Source organism: Odocoileus virginianus, chromosome 31, assembly GCF_023699985.2.
Source record: "Odocoileus virginianus isolate 20LAN1187 ecotype Illinois chromosome 31, Ovbor_1.2, whole genome shotgun sequence".
In the NCBI taxonomy this organism is placed as follows: Eukaryota; Metazoa; Chordata; class Mammalia; order Artiodactyla; family Cervidae; genus Odocoileus; species Odocoileus virginianus.
In genome coordinates this window covers 33,796,685-33,814,446 of record NC_069704.1, presented here as the reverse complement: position 1 = coordinate 33,814,446, position 17,762 = coordinate 33,796,685, and the positions used below count along the sequence as shown (strand labels likewise).

Sequence of the window (17,762 nt, the reverse complement as noted above, 5' to 3'; positions counted from 1 at the left end):
TCAGAAAGCATTATGACAGAGATAGAGTACAAAGAGAAACTGTGTAATGTGACTACCTATTATCCAATTCTTATAAAAATAAATTTTAAATTTCAGATGTATAGAACAGACTTGTGGACTCTGGGAGAAGGCGAGGGTGGGATGTTTCAAGAGAACAGCATTGAAACATGTATATTATCTAGGGTGAAACAGATCACCAGCCCAGCTTGGGTGCATGAGACAAGTGCTCGGGCCTGCTGCACTGGGAAGACCCAGAGGGATCGGGTGGAGAGGGAGGTGGGAGGGGGGACCGGGATGGGGAATACATGTAAATCCATGGCTAATTCATTTCAATGTATGACAAAAACTACTGTAATGATGTAAAGTAATTAGCCTCCAACTAATAAAAATAAATGGAAAAAAAATAAATAAATAAATTTTAAATTTCAAATAACTGATGTCAAACAATTTAGGTAATTAGAACTACTCCCAAACAGACTAATATTGGTTTACTCTGAGTAGATTATTCAAAGCTTGTAACAAACTTTACAAAAACAAAGAATAACAATAACTCTCAGCAGCCTGCCAGTCCACTGAAAACAAAAAAGAATAAATCTTAATTTTAATTATACCAAATCAGATATGCTCTAGTTTCCCAAATAAGCTACCTTTTGGAAAATTTTAATCCAAATATGATGTTATATTTTTACAGAAGAGCCAAAAATCCTGCATGTACTTCATACATCCTTTAACTTCTATTCTGCACTCTACAAAAGGCAGAGGAAATAGTTTACAATGGCTTCAAATTTTCCAAAATTTGATCTCTAACATTTGAACTTCTGTTTGTTTTATCCATTATTATTTATTATTATATCTATTATTATTATATCTATTCTTATTATTTATCTATCATCTATTATTGAACACAAGAAAAAAAATCAGAAACTAAGTACTACTGACTTAGGAAAAAAAAATTAGCAACTTTTAGAATAATGCAATCCTGTGTTTACTGACATGGAATGCTCAAAATTTTGCATTAACTGAAAAATTCAACTTTAAATCAAGAGCATCACGTTGGATTTAATTTATTTTTTAATTGGAAGAAAACCGCCTTACTCTGTTGTGTTTTCTGCGGTACAACAGCGAAAATCAGTCATAATTATACATTGGCTTCCCAAGCGGCTCTAGGGGTAAAGAACCCACCTGCCAATGTAGGAGACATAAATAGATGCAGATTTCATCACTGGATCAGGAAGATACCCTGGCGGAGAGCACGGCAACCCACTCCAGTAGTCTTTTCCCTGGTGAATCCCAGGGACAGAGGAGCCTGGCAGGCTATGGTCCACAGGGTTGCACAGAGTCAAATACAACAGAAGCAACTTAGCGTCTGTTGAGCATGTGTAAGCCTCCCTCCCCTCTCCCCATCCTACCCTTCTACATCATCACAGAATGCCAGGCTGGGCTCCTGTCGTTATACAGCAACTTCCCATCAGCTACTAGGCTTCCCTGTAGCTCAGACGGTAAAGAACCTGTCTGCAACGCAGGAGACCCGGGTTCAATCCCTGGGTCAGGAAAATCCCCTGGAGAAGGAAATGGCAACCCACTCCAGTATTCTTGCCTGGAGAATCCCACGGATAGAGGAGCCTGGCCGGCTACAGTCCATGGGGTCACAAAGAGTCGGACACAACTAAAACACACACACTTCCATTAGCTATCATTCTGACACACAATACTGTATATATGTCAAAGCTACCTTCTCCATTCTTTCCACCCTCTCCTTCCTCTGCTATGTCCACAAGTCCATTCTCTACATCTATGTCTCCATCCTTTCCCTGCAAATAGGTTCATCAGTACTATTTTCCTAAATTCCATATATGTATGTTAATATATGATATTTTTCTCTGACAATTTCACTCTGTAAGGTGTTCATCCACCTCATTACCACTGACTCAAATTTGTTTCTTTTTATGACTGAGTAATAGTCCATTGTATGTATGTACCTCAACTTTTTATCCATTCATCTGTCTATGGACATCTAGGTTGTATCCATGTCCTGGCTATTGTAAATATTGTTGCAATGAACATTGGGGTACATGTGTCTTATACAACTGTGGTTTTCTCAGGGTGTATGCCCAGTAGTGGGATTACTGGGTCATATGGTAGATCTATTCCTAGTTTTTAAAGGAATCTCCACATTGTTCTCCACAATGGCTGTATCAGTTTACATTCCCACCAACAGCACATCCTCTCCAGCATTTACTGTTTACTAGATCTTATGATGATGGCCATTCTGATTGGTGCAAGGTGATGCCTCATAGTAGTTTCAATTTGCAATTCTCTAGTAATTAGCAATGTGGAACATCTTTTCACGTGTTTATTGGCCATCTGTATGTCTTCTTTAGAGAAATGTCCGGTTAGACGTGTCCTGCCCATTTTTTGACTGGGCTGTTTTTCTGATATTGAGCTGTATGAGCTGCTTAAATATCTTTGGAGACTAATCCTTTGATTAGCATTCTTAAAAATTCTCAAAGCAGCTTTAGACAGGAGGCAGCCCCGACAATATTCTTCTGTAGAAACATAAAATTTATTGCAACAAATTATATAAAATGCTTCCATATACCTAGGGAGGAATCCTAACCAAAAAGGATTTTCATAATTTCCTTTAGTTATTTCTATACTACCTTAATAGATATGCTTATTTTTGTCCTTCAGCTCATGTGGCCACCACCAGTTCAAAATGAAAATACATCCTGGAATGAGTCTCAGGATACACATTTCTTATAAATGTAGGTTTCCTACTCTGGTCTTGCTCTTGACAACCTTCAGAAATTCCCAACAGGCTAGAAAGGTTGAAAAGTGAAAACTACTATACACGTTCTCAAGAATCTCAAGAATCAAAATTTCAACATACCTCAAAGTAAGTTATTTAATGATCTGAAATCAACTCAGCATCTACAAAACATTCAGCAGCCTTCTCATTTTCTCAACATCATCAGAAGTAAGGTGTTCCCATCAGTGGATTATACAGCTAATATAAGTTCACGCCTGTGTGAAAACCAAAACTGCTTTCCATTCTACCAAATACAATTTAACTTTCTGACAATGCTGAGTTAGTTACTGGTACAGTTATCAGCTGCTGTGCTACAATACAGAAATACTATTCCAGACTCTCAAACTGTCTTATATTTGCTTTTAATCTTCCAGTGCATTCTTTTCTTAACAGCATACCCTCTTCCCCCTAAATTTGCTATTTTTAATATGAAGAGGAAGAGGCAAATAATCAAGAAATAGAAGGCCACATAAAGTAGAACACTATATGAAATGAAAAAATCTAAGATTTAATACAGTATCAACTTTCATGACACCAATCTCATCTGTTCAGGGTCTACTTCATTTATTCCCTGTTCCTGATTTGTTCAGGGGAAGAAAAGGAGAGACACACGCACGGTGGGGCAGGGCGGAGACCAAGCGTCACCACATTAGGGAAGAATGTTTATGAGACATGTTACACCTGAATCCAAATCTTATTTTTGCCACTTACTAGTTGTATGACCTGTAAGATGTCACCTGTCTCTGAGCCTCAGTTTTCTATCAGTAAAACGGAGAGTATAATTATTCTGCAGGACTAATGGGACAATTAAGTGATGAATGTAAAATATCTGGGCATAAAATAAATAAATAAATAAAAAATAAAAATAAATAAAATAAAATATCTGGGCATAGTACACTCAGGCAAACAAATATTTCTAACCTAATTGTGTGAGGATAAACTCTGAACTATAAGCACTTTAAAATATTGAGTTAATATGCTTTTATGAAACAGTCATCCCTTACCAATATCCCACAATCCAAATTTACCTTTGACTAGCCAGTCTCTACTCATTAAATATCCTTACGAAAAAAAAACAGAAAAATCTTGTAAGCTCAAAAAAACCCCAAAAACTAAAGATTAAAACACTTTAATTTCATTTCCTGCAGAACCACATATTAATAGCATTTAACAAAAATTTTCTAAATAGTTGTGTGAATAACATACTGCATTTAAACATTTGCTATTTCAGTATTTTTAAGTCACAGGTCCTTTGAGGGTCTCTACTTTTTAATCAGTTTTTTATTCAGTACTGCTTATATCTCTCAAAAAAAAAAAACAAAAAATGTAAAAAATACATTTAAGGTTACTCAAACCTCAGGCATTATTCTCCAAATGCCTGAGGTCTGAGTAACCCTAAAGTACCCTCATTAAAAAACAGTGCACACATCTTATATTAAGATGTTGGGCACAAGATAAACAACAGAAACATAAGCAGCTATATGAGAAAGGGGCACCTTCTCATATATAAATCTGAACAGTTGAAAATGTTACAGTGCATTATCAGTGGATAATGCATCATACAGTTTTTAAGAATTTCCGTGACCTAAACTTTACAAATAACTACAAACTAAATGTTGCACTTTCACATGCTAGCAAACTAAGCTTTCTTCTACTACAAAAAAATAAGACTCAATTTCCTGGCAAACAAAAAGATATGAAAGGAAAGAAGCCAATTCAAGTGAAGTATTTAAACTCTGAGTTAGGTACTTTTACATATTATCTCATGAACTCTTTCAAATAATCTAGTAAAGCAGGTATTTCATCACATGTTAAGAATATGGCCAGTGAGGCTCAGAGGCATAAAGCCGTTATCTTTCAACTTCCAAGGTTAATGCTCTCTCCAAGATGCAGACCACTATATTCGTAATGACAACACCCTTTCCCTTTCTTCAAAAATATTAATATTATGCATTAGGCTGGTGCAAAAATAATTGTGGCTTTCCATCAAACTTTGCCACTTGATACTGGAATACATTTTAAATGTGGTTATGTTATACATCATGTAAATGTGCATTTCTTGCTTTGTTTTTTGCTAGCCACATTACTTGCTGTGTACTTTATTTTAGACTATGGAAATGGCATTTTAGACAAAAAGCAAACCCAAGCAATTTTATGAGTTCAAAATGAATTGCAAAGCAGCAGAGACAACTCACAACTACAACGCATTTGGCCCAGGAACTGCTAACGAATGTACAGTGCAGTGGTGATTCAAGAAGATAACAGCCTTGAAGATGAGGAGTGGAGTGGCCAGCCATCAGTTGTCTCAGTTGACTACGACCAATTGAGAGCAATCATCAAAGCTGGTCCTCTAACAACTACGTGAGAAACTGTCGAAGAACTCAACTTCAACAATTCCATGGTCTTGGGCATTTGAAGCAAATTGGAAAGGTGAAAAATCTTAGTAAGCGGGTGCCTCATGAGTTGACTGAAAATCAAAAAAATCGTCATTTTGAAGTGTCATCACCTTTTATTGTATGCAGCAATGAAGAGCAATTTCTCAATCAGATTGTGACATGTGACAAAAAGTGGATTTTATACAACAACCAGCAATGACCAGCTCAGAGCTTGGACCGAGAAGCAGCTCCAAAGCACTTCCAAAGCCAAACTTGCATCAAAACAAGGTCATGGTCACTGTTTGGTGGTCTGTTGCTGGCCTGATCCACTACAGTTTTAAGAATCCCAGCAAAACCAATACATCTGAGAAGTATGCATGCTCAGCAAATTAATGCAATGCACTGAAAACTGCAATGCCTGCAGCCAGCACTGATCAACAGAAAGGACCCAATTCTTCTCCACGACAAAGCCTGACAGCCTACTGCACAATCAATGCTTCAAAAGTTGAACAAATTGGGCTATAAAGTTTTGCTTCACTATACATATTTACCTGACCTCTTGCTAACTGACTGCCACTTCTTCAAGTATCGACAATTTTTTGCAGGCAAAATGCTTCCACAACCAGCAGGGGGCAGAAAATGCTTTTCAAAAGTTCATCAAATCCTAAAGCACAGATTTTTACATTACAGGAATAAACAAGCTTACTTCTCGTTGGCAAAAAATGTGTTGATTGTAATGTTCCAATTTTAACTAATAAAGATGTGCTTGAACCTAATTATAATGATTTAAAATTAATGGTCCAAAACCACAATTACATTTGTATCAACCTAATAAATACAAGCAAGAGTTTCAGAAAAACATCTATTTCTGCTTTACTGACTATGCCAGTCTTCGACTGTGGATCACAATAAACTGTGGAAAATTCTGAAAGAGATGGGAATACCAGACCACCTGACCTTGCCTCTTGAGAAACCTGTATGCAGGTCAGGAAGCAACAGTTAGAACTGGACATGGAACAAGTGACTGGTTCCAAATAGGAAAAGGAGTACGTCAAGGCTGTATATTGTCACCCTGCTTATTTAACTTATATGCAGAGTACATCATGAGAAACACTGGGCTGGAAGAAGCACAAGCTGGAATCAAGATTGCTGGGAGAAATATCAATAACCTCAGATATGCAGATGATACCACCCTTATGGCAGAAAGTGAAGAGGAACTAAAGAGCCTCTTGATGAAAGTGAAAGAGGAGAGTGAAAAAATTGGCTTAAAGCTCAACATTCAGAAAACTAAGATCATGGCATCTGGTCCCATCACTTCATGGCAAACAGATGGGGAAACAGTGGAAACAGTGGCAGACTTTATTTTCCTGGGCTCCAAAAATCACTGCTAATGGTGATTGCAGCCATGAAATTAAAAGACGCTTACTCCTTGGAAGGAAAGTCATGATCAACCTAGATAGCATATTGAAAAGCAGAGACATTACTTTGCCACCAAAGGTCCGTCTGGTCAAGGCTGTGGTTTTTCCAGGGGTCATTTATGGATTTGAGAGTTGGACTGTGAGGAAAGCTGAGCACCAAAAAATTGATGCTTTTGAACTATGGTGTTGGAGAAGACTCTTGAGAGTCCCTTGGACTGCAAGGAGATCCAACCAGTGCATCCTAAAGGAGATCAGTCCTGGGTGTTCATTGGAAGGACTGATGCTGAAGCTGAAACTCCAGTACTTTGGCCATCTGATGCGAAGAGCTGACTCACTGGAAAAGACCCGGATGCTGGGAGGGATTGGGGGCAGGAGAAGGGGATGACAGAGGATAGGATGGCTGGATGGCATCACCGCCTCGATGGGCATGAGTCTGAGTAAACTCCAGGAGTTGGTGACAGACAGGGAGGTCTGGCGTGCTGTGATTCATGGGGTCACAAAGAGTCGGACACAACTGAGTGACTGAACTGAACTGAATACAAATAATCAATAAATAACAGTGGAATGAGTTAGCTCTTCATATGCCAATGTAGAAAGACAATGAAGATACAAATAAAGAGTAAGGTTAAAGTGTGGGTAATGATCCATCTGCTTAACAGGAATAAGTAGAAAATTACATATGGGTAAATATATGAATATTTTTCTGAAAAGAATTAGATAGATACACACTTAAGAGTGGGTTTCCCTTTTTAAAAATTTTTTTTGAGTTCTGTATTACGGTATAGCCAATTAACAATTTTGTGACTGTTTCAGATGAACATCGAAGGGACTCAGCCATACACATACATTTTATTTCACATTTTTCTCATTGGAAATTTCCTAAACAGAATGCAAGATATATTTCATTTTCTTTGCAGTTGGTATTTTTAAAACTAATAAAGCCATACTCTTTATAAAAACTGGAGTCTTAAAGGCTATAAAAAAAAATCTAACAAAAGACCTCATAATCAGTCTAGAAATCTACACATTAGCTGCTTAATAAATCAAGCAGTCTATGTAGTCATATCTACAGGACATCAAACTCACTCAGAACGGCATAAATTTACCTAGAATAAACCAGAGTTCATATCTTCTGATAATGAAAATTATTTGCAAAATAGATTCACATATATATATTTTTTGTTTATACCTATAATAAATGGAATCTGATATGCTAACTCAGTAAGTTTTGCATCAAGTAGATTTGGAGATAGCAACATTAGTCTCTTGAAAAACCTCCCAATTCTAATTTTAATGGGATTTTCTTTTTTTTTACAGTGAAGTTGCTCAGATAGAGAAATAACTAAAATAATGCCATTGGGGACTTCACTGGTGATACAATGGCTAAGAATCCACTTGCCAATGCAGGCAACATGTTCGAGTCCTGGTCCAGGAAGACTCCACATGCTGTGAAGCATCTAAGCCCGTGCATCACAACTAGAGCCCAAATGCTGGAACTCCTGAAGCGCATAAGCCTCAAACCTGTGCTCCACAAGAAAAGCCACGCACACCACAACTAGAGAGCAGCCCCCGCTCTCTGCAACTGGAGAAAGCCCAGTGCACCACTGAAGACCAAGCACAACCAAAAAATAAGATAAATAATTCTTAAAATAAATAATGCCATTGGACACTTGATTAAAGTAAGACTAAAGTCACATTTTTCTAAGCAAATCACACTGTTAAAATATTCCCAACTAAGCACAAAACACTGCAAAAAAAAAAAAAATCTTTAACACACTATTTGCTCATTCACTCTATAAATATTTGCATTACTCAATGTGTGCGAAGTACAATACTAGGCAGGTACCATGGGATTAAGAGGTAAGCAAAACAGTCCCTATCTTTGTAAATTCTTACAGTATGGGGAGGGGAGGATAAAGTCCACTTAATCACAAAATGGTATCAGAGATTATAGTCACTGATCTAATTTAGAGTGGCAAGTCCAAGCAAACTTCAATGAACTAATACTTAAATAAACCTACAGGCTGAAAAGCCAAACAGAGAAAAGTCAAGGTGTCTTGAAGCAGTGATTAGGTGTGGACTCCAGAGTTATTCTGGAGTTACTCACTCCAGAGTTATTCACTATATAACAAGTGTATAAATTGAACCACTTTTCTAACCTGAGTCTTGGTTTCTTCATTTTTAAATAACAGGTAACAATAGTACTTTCATCATAAAGTTGTGAAACTTTAAAAAGTATTAATGCAATATGCCTTAGTATAATAAGCCTGTAGTTAAGTATCATGTTACTGCCATTAGCAGCATTGGCAAAAGCTCAAAAGGACAAAGAGCTACTGATAGTTGGAGGAAAAGACTTAAAATCAGCTGAAATGCAGTGAATGACCAGGGACAGGTAAGTAAGGAAACAAAGCAAGAAGACCTTATCAGCTATGCTATCTAATTCTGAAGTCTCTAACCAAAAGTGGCTACTGAACACTTGAAATGTGGCTAGTCCAAATTAAGATATGCTGTGCGTGTAAAATACACACACAGATCTTGAACACCTAGTATGAAAAAGAAAAGTATCTTAATTTTAAAAATATCAATTACATGTTGAAATGATACTTAAGATATACTAGGTTAAAAAATATATATTACAATTGCAAACCCAAAAGACAGAATCAACCCAAGTGACACTGAGAGTTGAACGGATAGACAAAATGGGATATATACACACCACAGTATACACATGCCATGGGGTATCCTTCAGCCTTAAAGAAGGAAATTCTGTCACACGCTGAAACATGGATGAAACTTGAGGACACTATGCTAAGTGAAATAAGGCAGCCACAAAAGGACCAATATTATGATTCCACTCTTATGAGAAACTTAAGTAGTCAAATTCATAGAGACAAAAAGCAGAACGGTTCTTGCCAGAGGCTGGCAGGATGGGATAATGGGGAACTATTGCTTATAGGTACAGGGTTTTGGTTTAAGATGAAAAGAATTCTAGAGATGGATGGTGGTGATGGTTGCACAACAATATGAATGTATTTAATGTCACTGAACTAACTGTACACTCAAAAATGGTTAGGATGGTAAACTTTATGTTCTAAGTATTCTAATAAAAAATTAATTTTTTAAGTGGCTATGAGAAAAATTATATATGCAGTTTGCATTGTATCTCTACTGGTCACACTGTTAAAACTTAAGTCATGGCAAAATTCTTCAATGAGAAAGGTTTTGAGGAACCGTGTGACAAGATCTGGATCTAGCGAGACCTAATGCCCTATAGCAGGAATCAGCAAATTTCCGGTAAAGGGATAGACAATAAATATTTTCAGCTCCATGGGCTGTTCTGAAAGTACAGATAATATAGAGGTGAATGAGCATGGTGAATTTGGCTCACTCTAGTTGGCTGACACCTGCCTTAAGACATTCACTGTAAGCAACAGCTCCTACCAGCTCAGTCTTAATTTTCATATATCGTATAAGCCAGTTTCATAGTCATAGCCTAAAATCTTCCATAGGGAGAGGTATTTACTACCATGGCAATCAGCAAACACTACAAATTAGTGCTGTTTTCCCCCAAAGAACTAGCTGATAAACATCTACTAGCACACCACTTAGCTTAGGTAAAGAATTAACTTCTCTCCTATGCATTAAAAGTATATTGGCTGGAAAAACAGACAGTCATTCAAAACTTTCTTCTTTTTTTTTTTGTCAGCAAAGAGTCGGACACAACTGAGTGAACTGAACTGATTCAAATCTTTCTGGGTCCTATGGTTAAGATGAAGCTTCTCAGTTAAGAAAGGTTGTTCTAAAAAAAAAAAAGAAAGGCTCTTCTAGAAAAATTGTTTCAGTAACTACAAGCGAGAATGAACATCCTGTAGCAGTCAAGAGTGTTGAGCTGAAGGGAGAGCAGTTTCAGATGAAGCCGTGAGAGGAGGGCAGAAGACAATCAGATTAAATATAGCCAGCTGTCCAAACCCACAAACACAAACGGAGACTTTGGGACTTGAGCATTCACAGATTTTGGTATCCACAGTGGGTCCTGGAACCAATCCCTGGCGACACCGAGGGGCAACTGTACTGCACTCAGTAAACACTAAGTAACTGGTGGTGGGTCAGTCACGAGGTCATGTCTGACTGTTGCAGCCCCATGGACTGTAGCCCCACAAGCTCCTCTGTTCGTGGGATTTTCCAGGCAAGAATACTAGAGTGGGTTGTCATTTCCTTTCCAGCAGATCTTCCTGGTTCAGGGACCAAACTCGTGTCCCCCACTTGGCTGGCGGATTCCTTACAGCTGAGCCACCAGGGAAGCACATCTTCCCAAGCCAGGGATGGAAGGAACCCAGGTCTCCCTCACTGCCGGCGGACCCTTTACCCCCTGAGCCACCAGCGAAGCTCAGGAACACTGGAGTGGGTGGCCTGTCCCTTCCCCAGGGGATCTCCCCAACCCAGGAACCGAACCAGAGTTTCCCACATCGCAGGCCGATTCCTTACCAGCTGAGCTACCAGGGAAGTCCTAAGTAATTGGTACTGATCATTAACTACCCATTATCATGCATATGGTCTAGATTCAGTTATAAACAAATATTTTCTTAGCCCACACTATGTGCTAGGCTTTGGTAACACTATTGGGAACAACCACGGATCTTCTCCAGCACACACAAAAAATAAATTAATCAAATAATCACATGAATACAGGCTTTAAGTTGTAATAAACTATGACCAAAACCAGGATACTGTAAAAGTACAATGGGGAATCTCAACCTACTCTGGAAAACCAGGGATATTCTTTGGGAAAGTGACCTTGCACTGCGTGGGAAGGGCCACCGAGAGAGGCAATCTGGGTAACAGCAAGAACAAACGGCACAGAACTCGTCAGGCAGGGAAACAAAGCGATTAACAGGCCAAGGAACGAAAAAGTCAGTAAGGCAAGAGGCAAGTGACCAAGGAGGAAAGATGGCATCAGACTGGAGAGGCAGGAAGCAACCTTGTCACACAAGGCCTCATGACTCCATTATGTTAAGTCCAAGATCAATGGGGAGTTGTTAGTTTGTGTAGAGGGTAACATGATCTGATTAATATTTTTCAGAGACTGCTCTAGGAGTTAATGGGGGGTGCAGGGAGGGAACTGACCAGCAGGCTACCATAGTTTTGGGGTGAGAAATAATGGCAACTTAGTGAAGTCAATCCTCAACCTTAAAACTCCCTATGTAATCTATTAAATATCCCATTGTAGCAAAACCCACATCTTACAGATTCTGAAAAAGTACGTTGTTTGTTTTTGAGAAAATCAGAGTGAAAAACAAAAATATCTCGGAAAATTATGAAAGTAGCATTGACCTTATGATCCTCCTAGAAGGGCTATGGGGACCCCCAGACTATATTAAGAACGGCTGCTTGAGTAATAGAAAGCAAAGTAATCACAACAAAACGCTTCACAGCAGTAAAGTTATAAAGACAAACAGTAACAAGTATTACAGACAATGGAAAGTAACTGGAATCCTCATGTATTGTTGGCAGGAATAAAAACTGGTACAACCACTTTGGAAAACAGTTTGGCAGTCCCAAGAGCAGGTCAACAGACAGCTATCACATGACCCAATAATTCAACTCAAAAGGCATATGCTCAAGAATATGTCCACAAAAAACTTGTGTAAGTATTCACCTTGGCATTATTCATAGTAGTCAAAAAGTAGAGACACTCCAAATGTCCATCAATTGATGAATGAATCAACTGGAGAAATAAACTGTGGCATATGCTGGAATAGTGTTCAGCAGTAAAAGACATGCTACAACACAGATAAATCTTGGAAACACTGTGCTTCTTAAGAAACCAGCCACAAGTTTTCAAAATCTGGTGTGTATTTTACCCCTTCAGCACATTTCAAATCAGTCACATTCTACGGGCTCAACAGTCAGACATGGCTTGAGGCACGCCTGTGGACAGAAGTTCTAGATCTACACTATAAAGTCTTTGTTTTAAATGATGTTTGTGATAATGACCCTGAGTCAATGTAATTTCCCCTACCAAGGAAAAATTCAATTCAATTCAGTACTATACATTATATCTAAGTATGTTATTCAGTACAATATATACATTATATCTAAGTACGTTAGTAACATGTACATTATGTTAATATCTTTCTTGAAGATTCAAGTGATGAAGACATTTCCCAAAACTAGAATACACTGCTTGATTACTTCAGTTGACTGTATTTCGAAATCTTAAGACTATACTCTAGAGAACTATAAAAACCCCAAAACAACCTAGTCAGGAGCTAGTATATAGAAGTCCCGTCTTTTCTCTGCACTAATTTTAACCACAACACTCTTCTGGACTTCATCTTGCCTGCTGACACTTAGAAATCCTCACATTGTTTCCAATAGCATATAATGAATAAGTAAGAGAAAACATAATCTCATACGCAGGGACTTTGCCATTACACATTTTAAAAAACCTATTAACTTATATCATGAAAACCCTTACTAATGAAACCACCTTGGAAAGACACAGTAAAAGTCTATATTCCAACCACCTTTAGGTAGAAATTTAAACTTTACCCCACTGAGCACGCAATGAAAAAATAAATTTCACTTTAATTTCAAAAAGTATAAGCTTTATCATCAACCTTGAATGAGTTAAAATTGAATACAAACTGTATTAAAGTATCCTGTTTCTCCCTGTTACAAATAGAAACAGAGGGAAAAATAAGAAACTTAATAACCACCTTACAACTTGTTTATACCTTATCTAAGAAATTTAATATAATTTCACCCAATCGATTAGAACACATTCATATACATACTCCAGAATACTAGAGTGGGTAGTCTTTCCCTTCTCCAGCAGATCTTCCACACCCAGGAATTAAACCAGGGTCTCCTGCAATGCAGGAGGGTTCTTTATCAATGAGCTATCACATCTGAGCTATCACAGAAGCCCAGATACTTTTCAGCACAGTACAGTAAAAGAATTTACATTACACAGAAAACAAATTTTCAACATGGGATGTGTCTAATAGAAAGCCTAAGCCTTCAATATTATTTTTTGTAGGTCTTCTGCTTATCCTTTTTACCTCTAAGATTACATAAGAACTTTCAGGACCAAATACTTCCCAATTTTTTACAAAACACTTTCAGTGAAATCTCAACATCATTAAGTTTATTTTATTGACTAATTTTAATCTGTAGTAAATAGTTTAAATCTGTGAAACCCTTAGAGAAAAACTTAAAATTGTAGATGACTGAACTTTTCCTGTGCTTCAAGAAGAAATTTTCAAACCATGTGAAAACTACTTTTCTTATTCTTGTACATTTTTCCAAACGTACTTAACCTAACAGAGCCCACAGGTAGTTCAATTTGTCTTCAGGTTCTTGATGCAACGAATGATAAGCTTAAATTTTTATCACATTTTCTACTTCAAAAGAAAGTATTTATCAAAATAAAAATTCAACTATCGTGAGTCGAAGTTGCTGCAGAAAGACTTTATCTGTTTAAAATTTTACTTTGGTTATAGAAGAGTTCAACTAAAACTTCCACAGAATTTGAAATTCTAGTTTCCCCATCATAAAAAGTTAAAAAATACTCACAGATAATACTATAATAAACTGATCTAAATGAATTTTTCCATTTACAAAATACTGACTTTCTAATCTTTTACAGTAAAATGCTTAAAGCAGCCAGAATAATGGAGACCTGAACTTCAAATCCTAGAAAGAACAACTATGGGCTTCAAAAGTTAACATGGCTACACATTCATTAGAGTAACAAAAATAAAAAAGACTGATATTATCAAATGTTTGTAGGACTATGGAGCAACAGGAATTCCCACGCACTGTCAGTGGGATTGTAAAGTACAAGCACTTAAAAAAAAAACCACAGTTCTTTATGAAACTAAACATTCAGCTTCCCTGTTACACACACTCATTCCACTTCGAAGCATTAACAAGAGAGATTAAAGCATTCATCCAACAAAAAGATTTGCATAGAAGTGTTCAGAGCAACTAACTGGAAAGAGTCCAGGTGACTTTCAATATGAAAACATAATTACGGTGGTATATTCATACAATGGAAGGCAAAAAGCAATAAAAAGGAAAGAATTACTGATGATACATAATAGCAAGTCTCAAGACCCTAAGCTGAATGAAAAAGCCTTACCGAACAGAGTGTATACTATATATCATATGAAACTCTACAATAAGCAAAACGAATCCATAGAGAAAAACAGTGGTTGAATCGGGCAGAGTGACTGAACTGACTGGGAAAGGGCCAGAGGGAACTTTCCAGTTAATTATAAAGCTCTACAACTCCAGAAGGCTTCGAATTACACACGTGTATGTATTTGTGTAAACTCGTAGAATGGCAACCGACTGTATTTCACTGTAAGTCAAATTTACCTTCAAAAATTTTAAGTTGAAAACCTGAACTCAGGTTAATGATATGCAATGCACATTGCTGAAGTGCTTTTTAAGGGTACAGTTCAGTTCAGTCGCTCAGCTGTATTTGACTCTTTGCGATCCCACGGACTGCAGCACACCTGGCTTCCCTGTCCATCACCAACTCCAAGAGCTTACTCAAACATGTCCATTGAGTCAGTGATGCCATCCAACCATCTCATCCTCTGTCGTCCCCTTCTCCTCCCGCCCTCAATCTTTCCCAGCATCAGGGTCTTTTCCAATGAGTCAGCTCTCCGCATCAGGTGGCCAAAGTATTGGAGTTTCAGCTTCAGCATCAGTCCTTCCAATCAGGACTGATTTCCTTTAGGATGGACTGGTTGGATCTCCTTGCTGTCCAAGAGACTCTCAAGAGTCTTCTCCAACACCACAGTTCAAAAGCATAACATGTACTAATACTTGCAACTTGCTTTGAATTGCGTCCAAAAAATAAAACTGACCAACAAATGATTGTGTGAGATGCTAACTGTAGGTGATGGACACATGACAGTTCATTGCACTTCCAACTTTCCTGTATGCTGGAAAATACTTTAAAAATTAAGGGAAAATTTTATAGGAAAATTGAGAGACCAAAAAAATAGGGATTCAAAAGGTGGTCAAAGTTTCTCACGATGCTACACATTCTTACTACTTGACAGAACACACCACCTTTCATAATCATATAAACAAATAGTGCAATTGTTTATTGTTCCTTAAGGGAAACTTACAGGTACGTTTCATTTTTGCTTCTTCATAAACTGTTCACACTGTCTTGATATCTGCTGATCAACTGTCTGAGATCAATTCAGTAATTACGGAAATATTCTGGGACGTATATTTAACAAAAACTAAAATGATTTGTTAAATTCCTCAAGATCATTAATTAACTGCAATAACTGTATTCCTGAATAGATTTTAAGCGGTAAATTACTTTTAAATTTCCTCCATTAACTCCAGGTTCGTGCTCTTTCATCTGACTGCAATTGCTAACATGTGACTAACGTAGCTATTCCTCTAAAATCAAACAAAAACCTCCCTAACGATTGGCATCTAAAGAATGACAAACACACTTAAAAAAAAAAAAAACAGAACCAGAAAGTCGTCAGTGAAAGTCATCCACCTTTCTCCTTAAGCCTAGTTCTATTAAGATTTGGCTGAAAGCAATTTCTACGTCACAGCTCATTTTTTTCTTTAAAAATTGGAAGGTGGGAAAGATTTCAGCAGTCAAAACGCAGAACTAAATGGACACGTGCTCCTCACCCCCAAAATCTACCTTAACCCCCAGGCAGGTAAAACAATGAGCACCCCCTCTTTTTTTTTCCTTCAAGAGACAAAACCGCAGACCAGGCTAAGTCAAACCCTCGCCCAGCCTCCACCCCGCCCGAGCCAGGCGGCGGGTCTCTTTCCTTTGTGCGGAGTCAGAGGGAGGCGGCTGGAGGCGGGGAGCTGGGGGAGGAGGCTGGGGTCGGCGGACGCCGGAGCAGGAGGAAGGCGCTGAGGAGAGCGGCATCAGCGCGTCCCACAAACAGGCCAAGAGGCCCCGCCACAAACCTCTGCGGTGTCCCCAGGAGCAAATCCACAAACCTGGGTGTGATCTAATTTGGGATCAGACCCAGGAGAAAGGCCGAGGGCACCTCCAGAGACAACCCCTTCCTCCCAAGCCCTTGCAAAACAGTCTCCTCCTGTCGCTGGCGGAGGTCCTGCCGCCATCCCCACCCCGCCCCAAGCCTAGCGCGGCCCTCACCTGCTGGACGGAGCTGTTCTCGGGCACTGCGAACTCCTCCTTCTCCTTCGGGGTCTTCACGGTGACTTTCATGATCTTGGGTTCCGTGGAGGCGGTGGCGGCCGGTGCGCCGGCACCTTCGGCCGCGGCGGCGTTGTCCTGGGAACTCGGAGGGCCGCCGCTTTCACCATTCTCGGCCATGGCGGCGGCGGTGACTCAGGCGCAAAGGAGGGAGCGGGTGAGCGAGCGGGAGCCAGGCAACGCCAGAGCCCGCCTGGCCTGACAGCGGAGAATGTGAGGCACGCTGCCTCAGTGACAACTGGCTCAGGGCCGCCCTGGCGGGCGAGGAGCCGCGGAGCTTGGCGTGGGCTCCGGCGCAGGCCCGGGTCGGGCGCTCGGCAGCCGCCGTGTGTTCAGACGCCGATCAGTCGCAGCGACATCCGCAGCAGCCGCCGCCGCCGCTTCCTCCTCCCCGCCCCTCCCCCTACGCCGCTCTGCCCGCGCCGCGCGGGGCACGCCGGGTAACGCGGCTGGCGACGTCGCCGAGTCATGCCTGGCCGGCGCCGTTTGGATCTCCGAGTGCTTTTCTTTCCCTCTCCCGCTCCATTGCCCAAAGCGTAGGCGCGTCCAGAGTCAAGGACTAAAAACAGAGTGGGGTGGAAGAGGTCAGTTCATTCCTTCTTACCCCTTTCACAAAAATATAAATTTGGGGGTTCTGGGAGGCACCGTAAGGGCGCACGAGGATGACGTCACGGCTAGCGAAATTACTGGAAAGGGAGCTAGACCACTGGGCGCTGCGGCCTGAAATGCGCCTGCGCGATGGCAGGCCAGGTAGTTCTCCCCCACCCTCTCACCTCACTCCGGCGGTTACGGTGCGCATCCCATAGGAGCCTGAGCTTGTTTCACGGTGTACCCCACTGGGAGGAGGGTCTAGAACAAATGCCCGCGAGGGTTTTTTGTAGTTGATATTGAAATGTACTTAAATGTGGCGTACTTACGTTTGCTTTTACTACACG

General features: G+C 39.7%; 1 protein-coding gene across 2 annotated transcripts in view; it reads right to left on the bottom strand.

Moving 5' to 3' along the window:
- UBQLN1 (ubiquilin 1) overlaps positions 1-17,443 on the bottom strand; it is a 56,494-nt gene extending 39,051 nt beyond the window's left edge. Inside the window, exon 1 of one of the 2 annotated variants that reach the window (XM_020911338.2) lies at positions 16,768-17,443. In XM_020911338.2, coding sequence (XP_020766997.2) covers positions 16,768-16,947 — 180 coding nt within the window. In that variant the 5' untranslated portion in view covers positions 16,948-17,443. The remainder of the gene's footprint in view (positions 1-16,767) is intronic. The other variant, XM_020911337.2, reaches the window with a different exon arrangement.
- Positions 17,444-17,762: the final 319 nt, after the last annotated feature.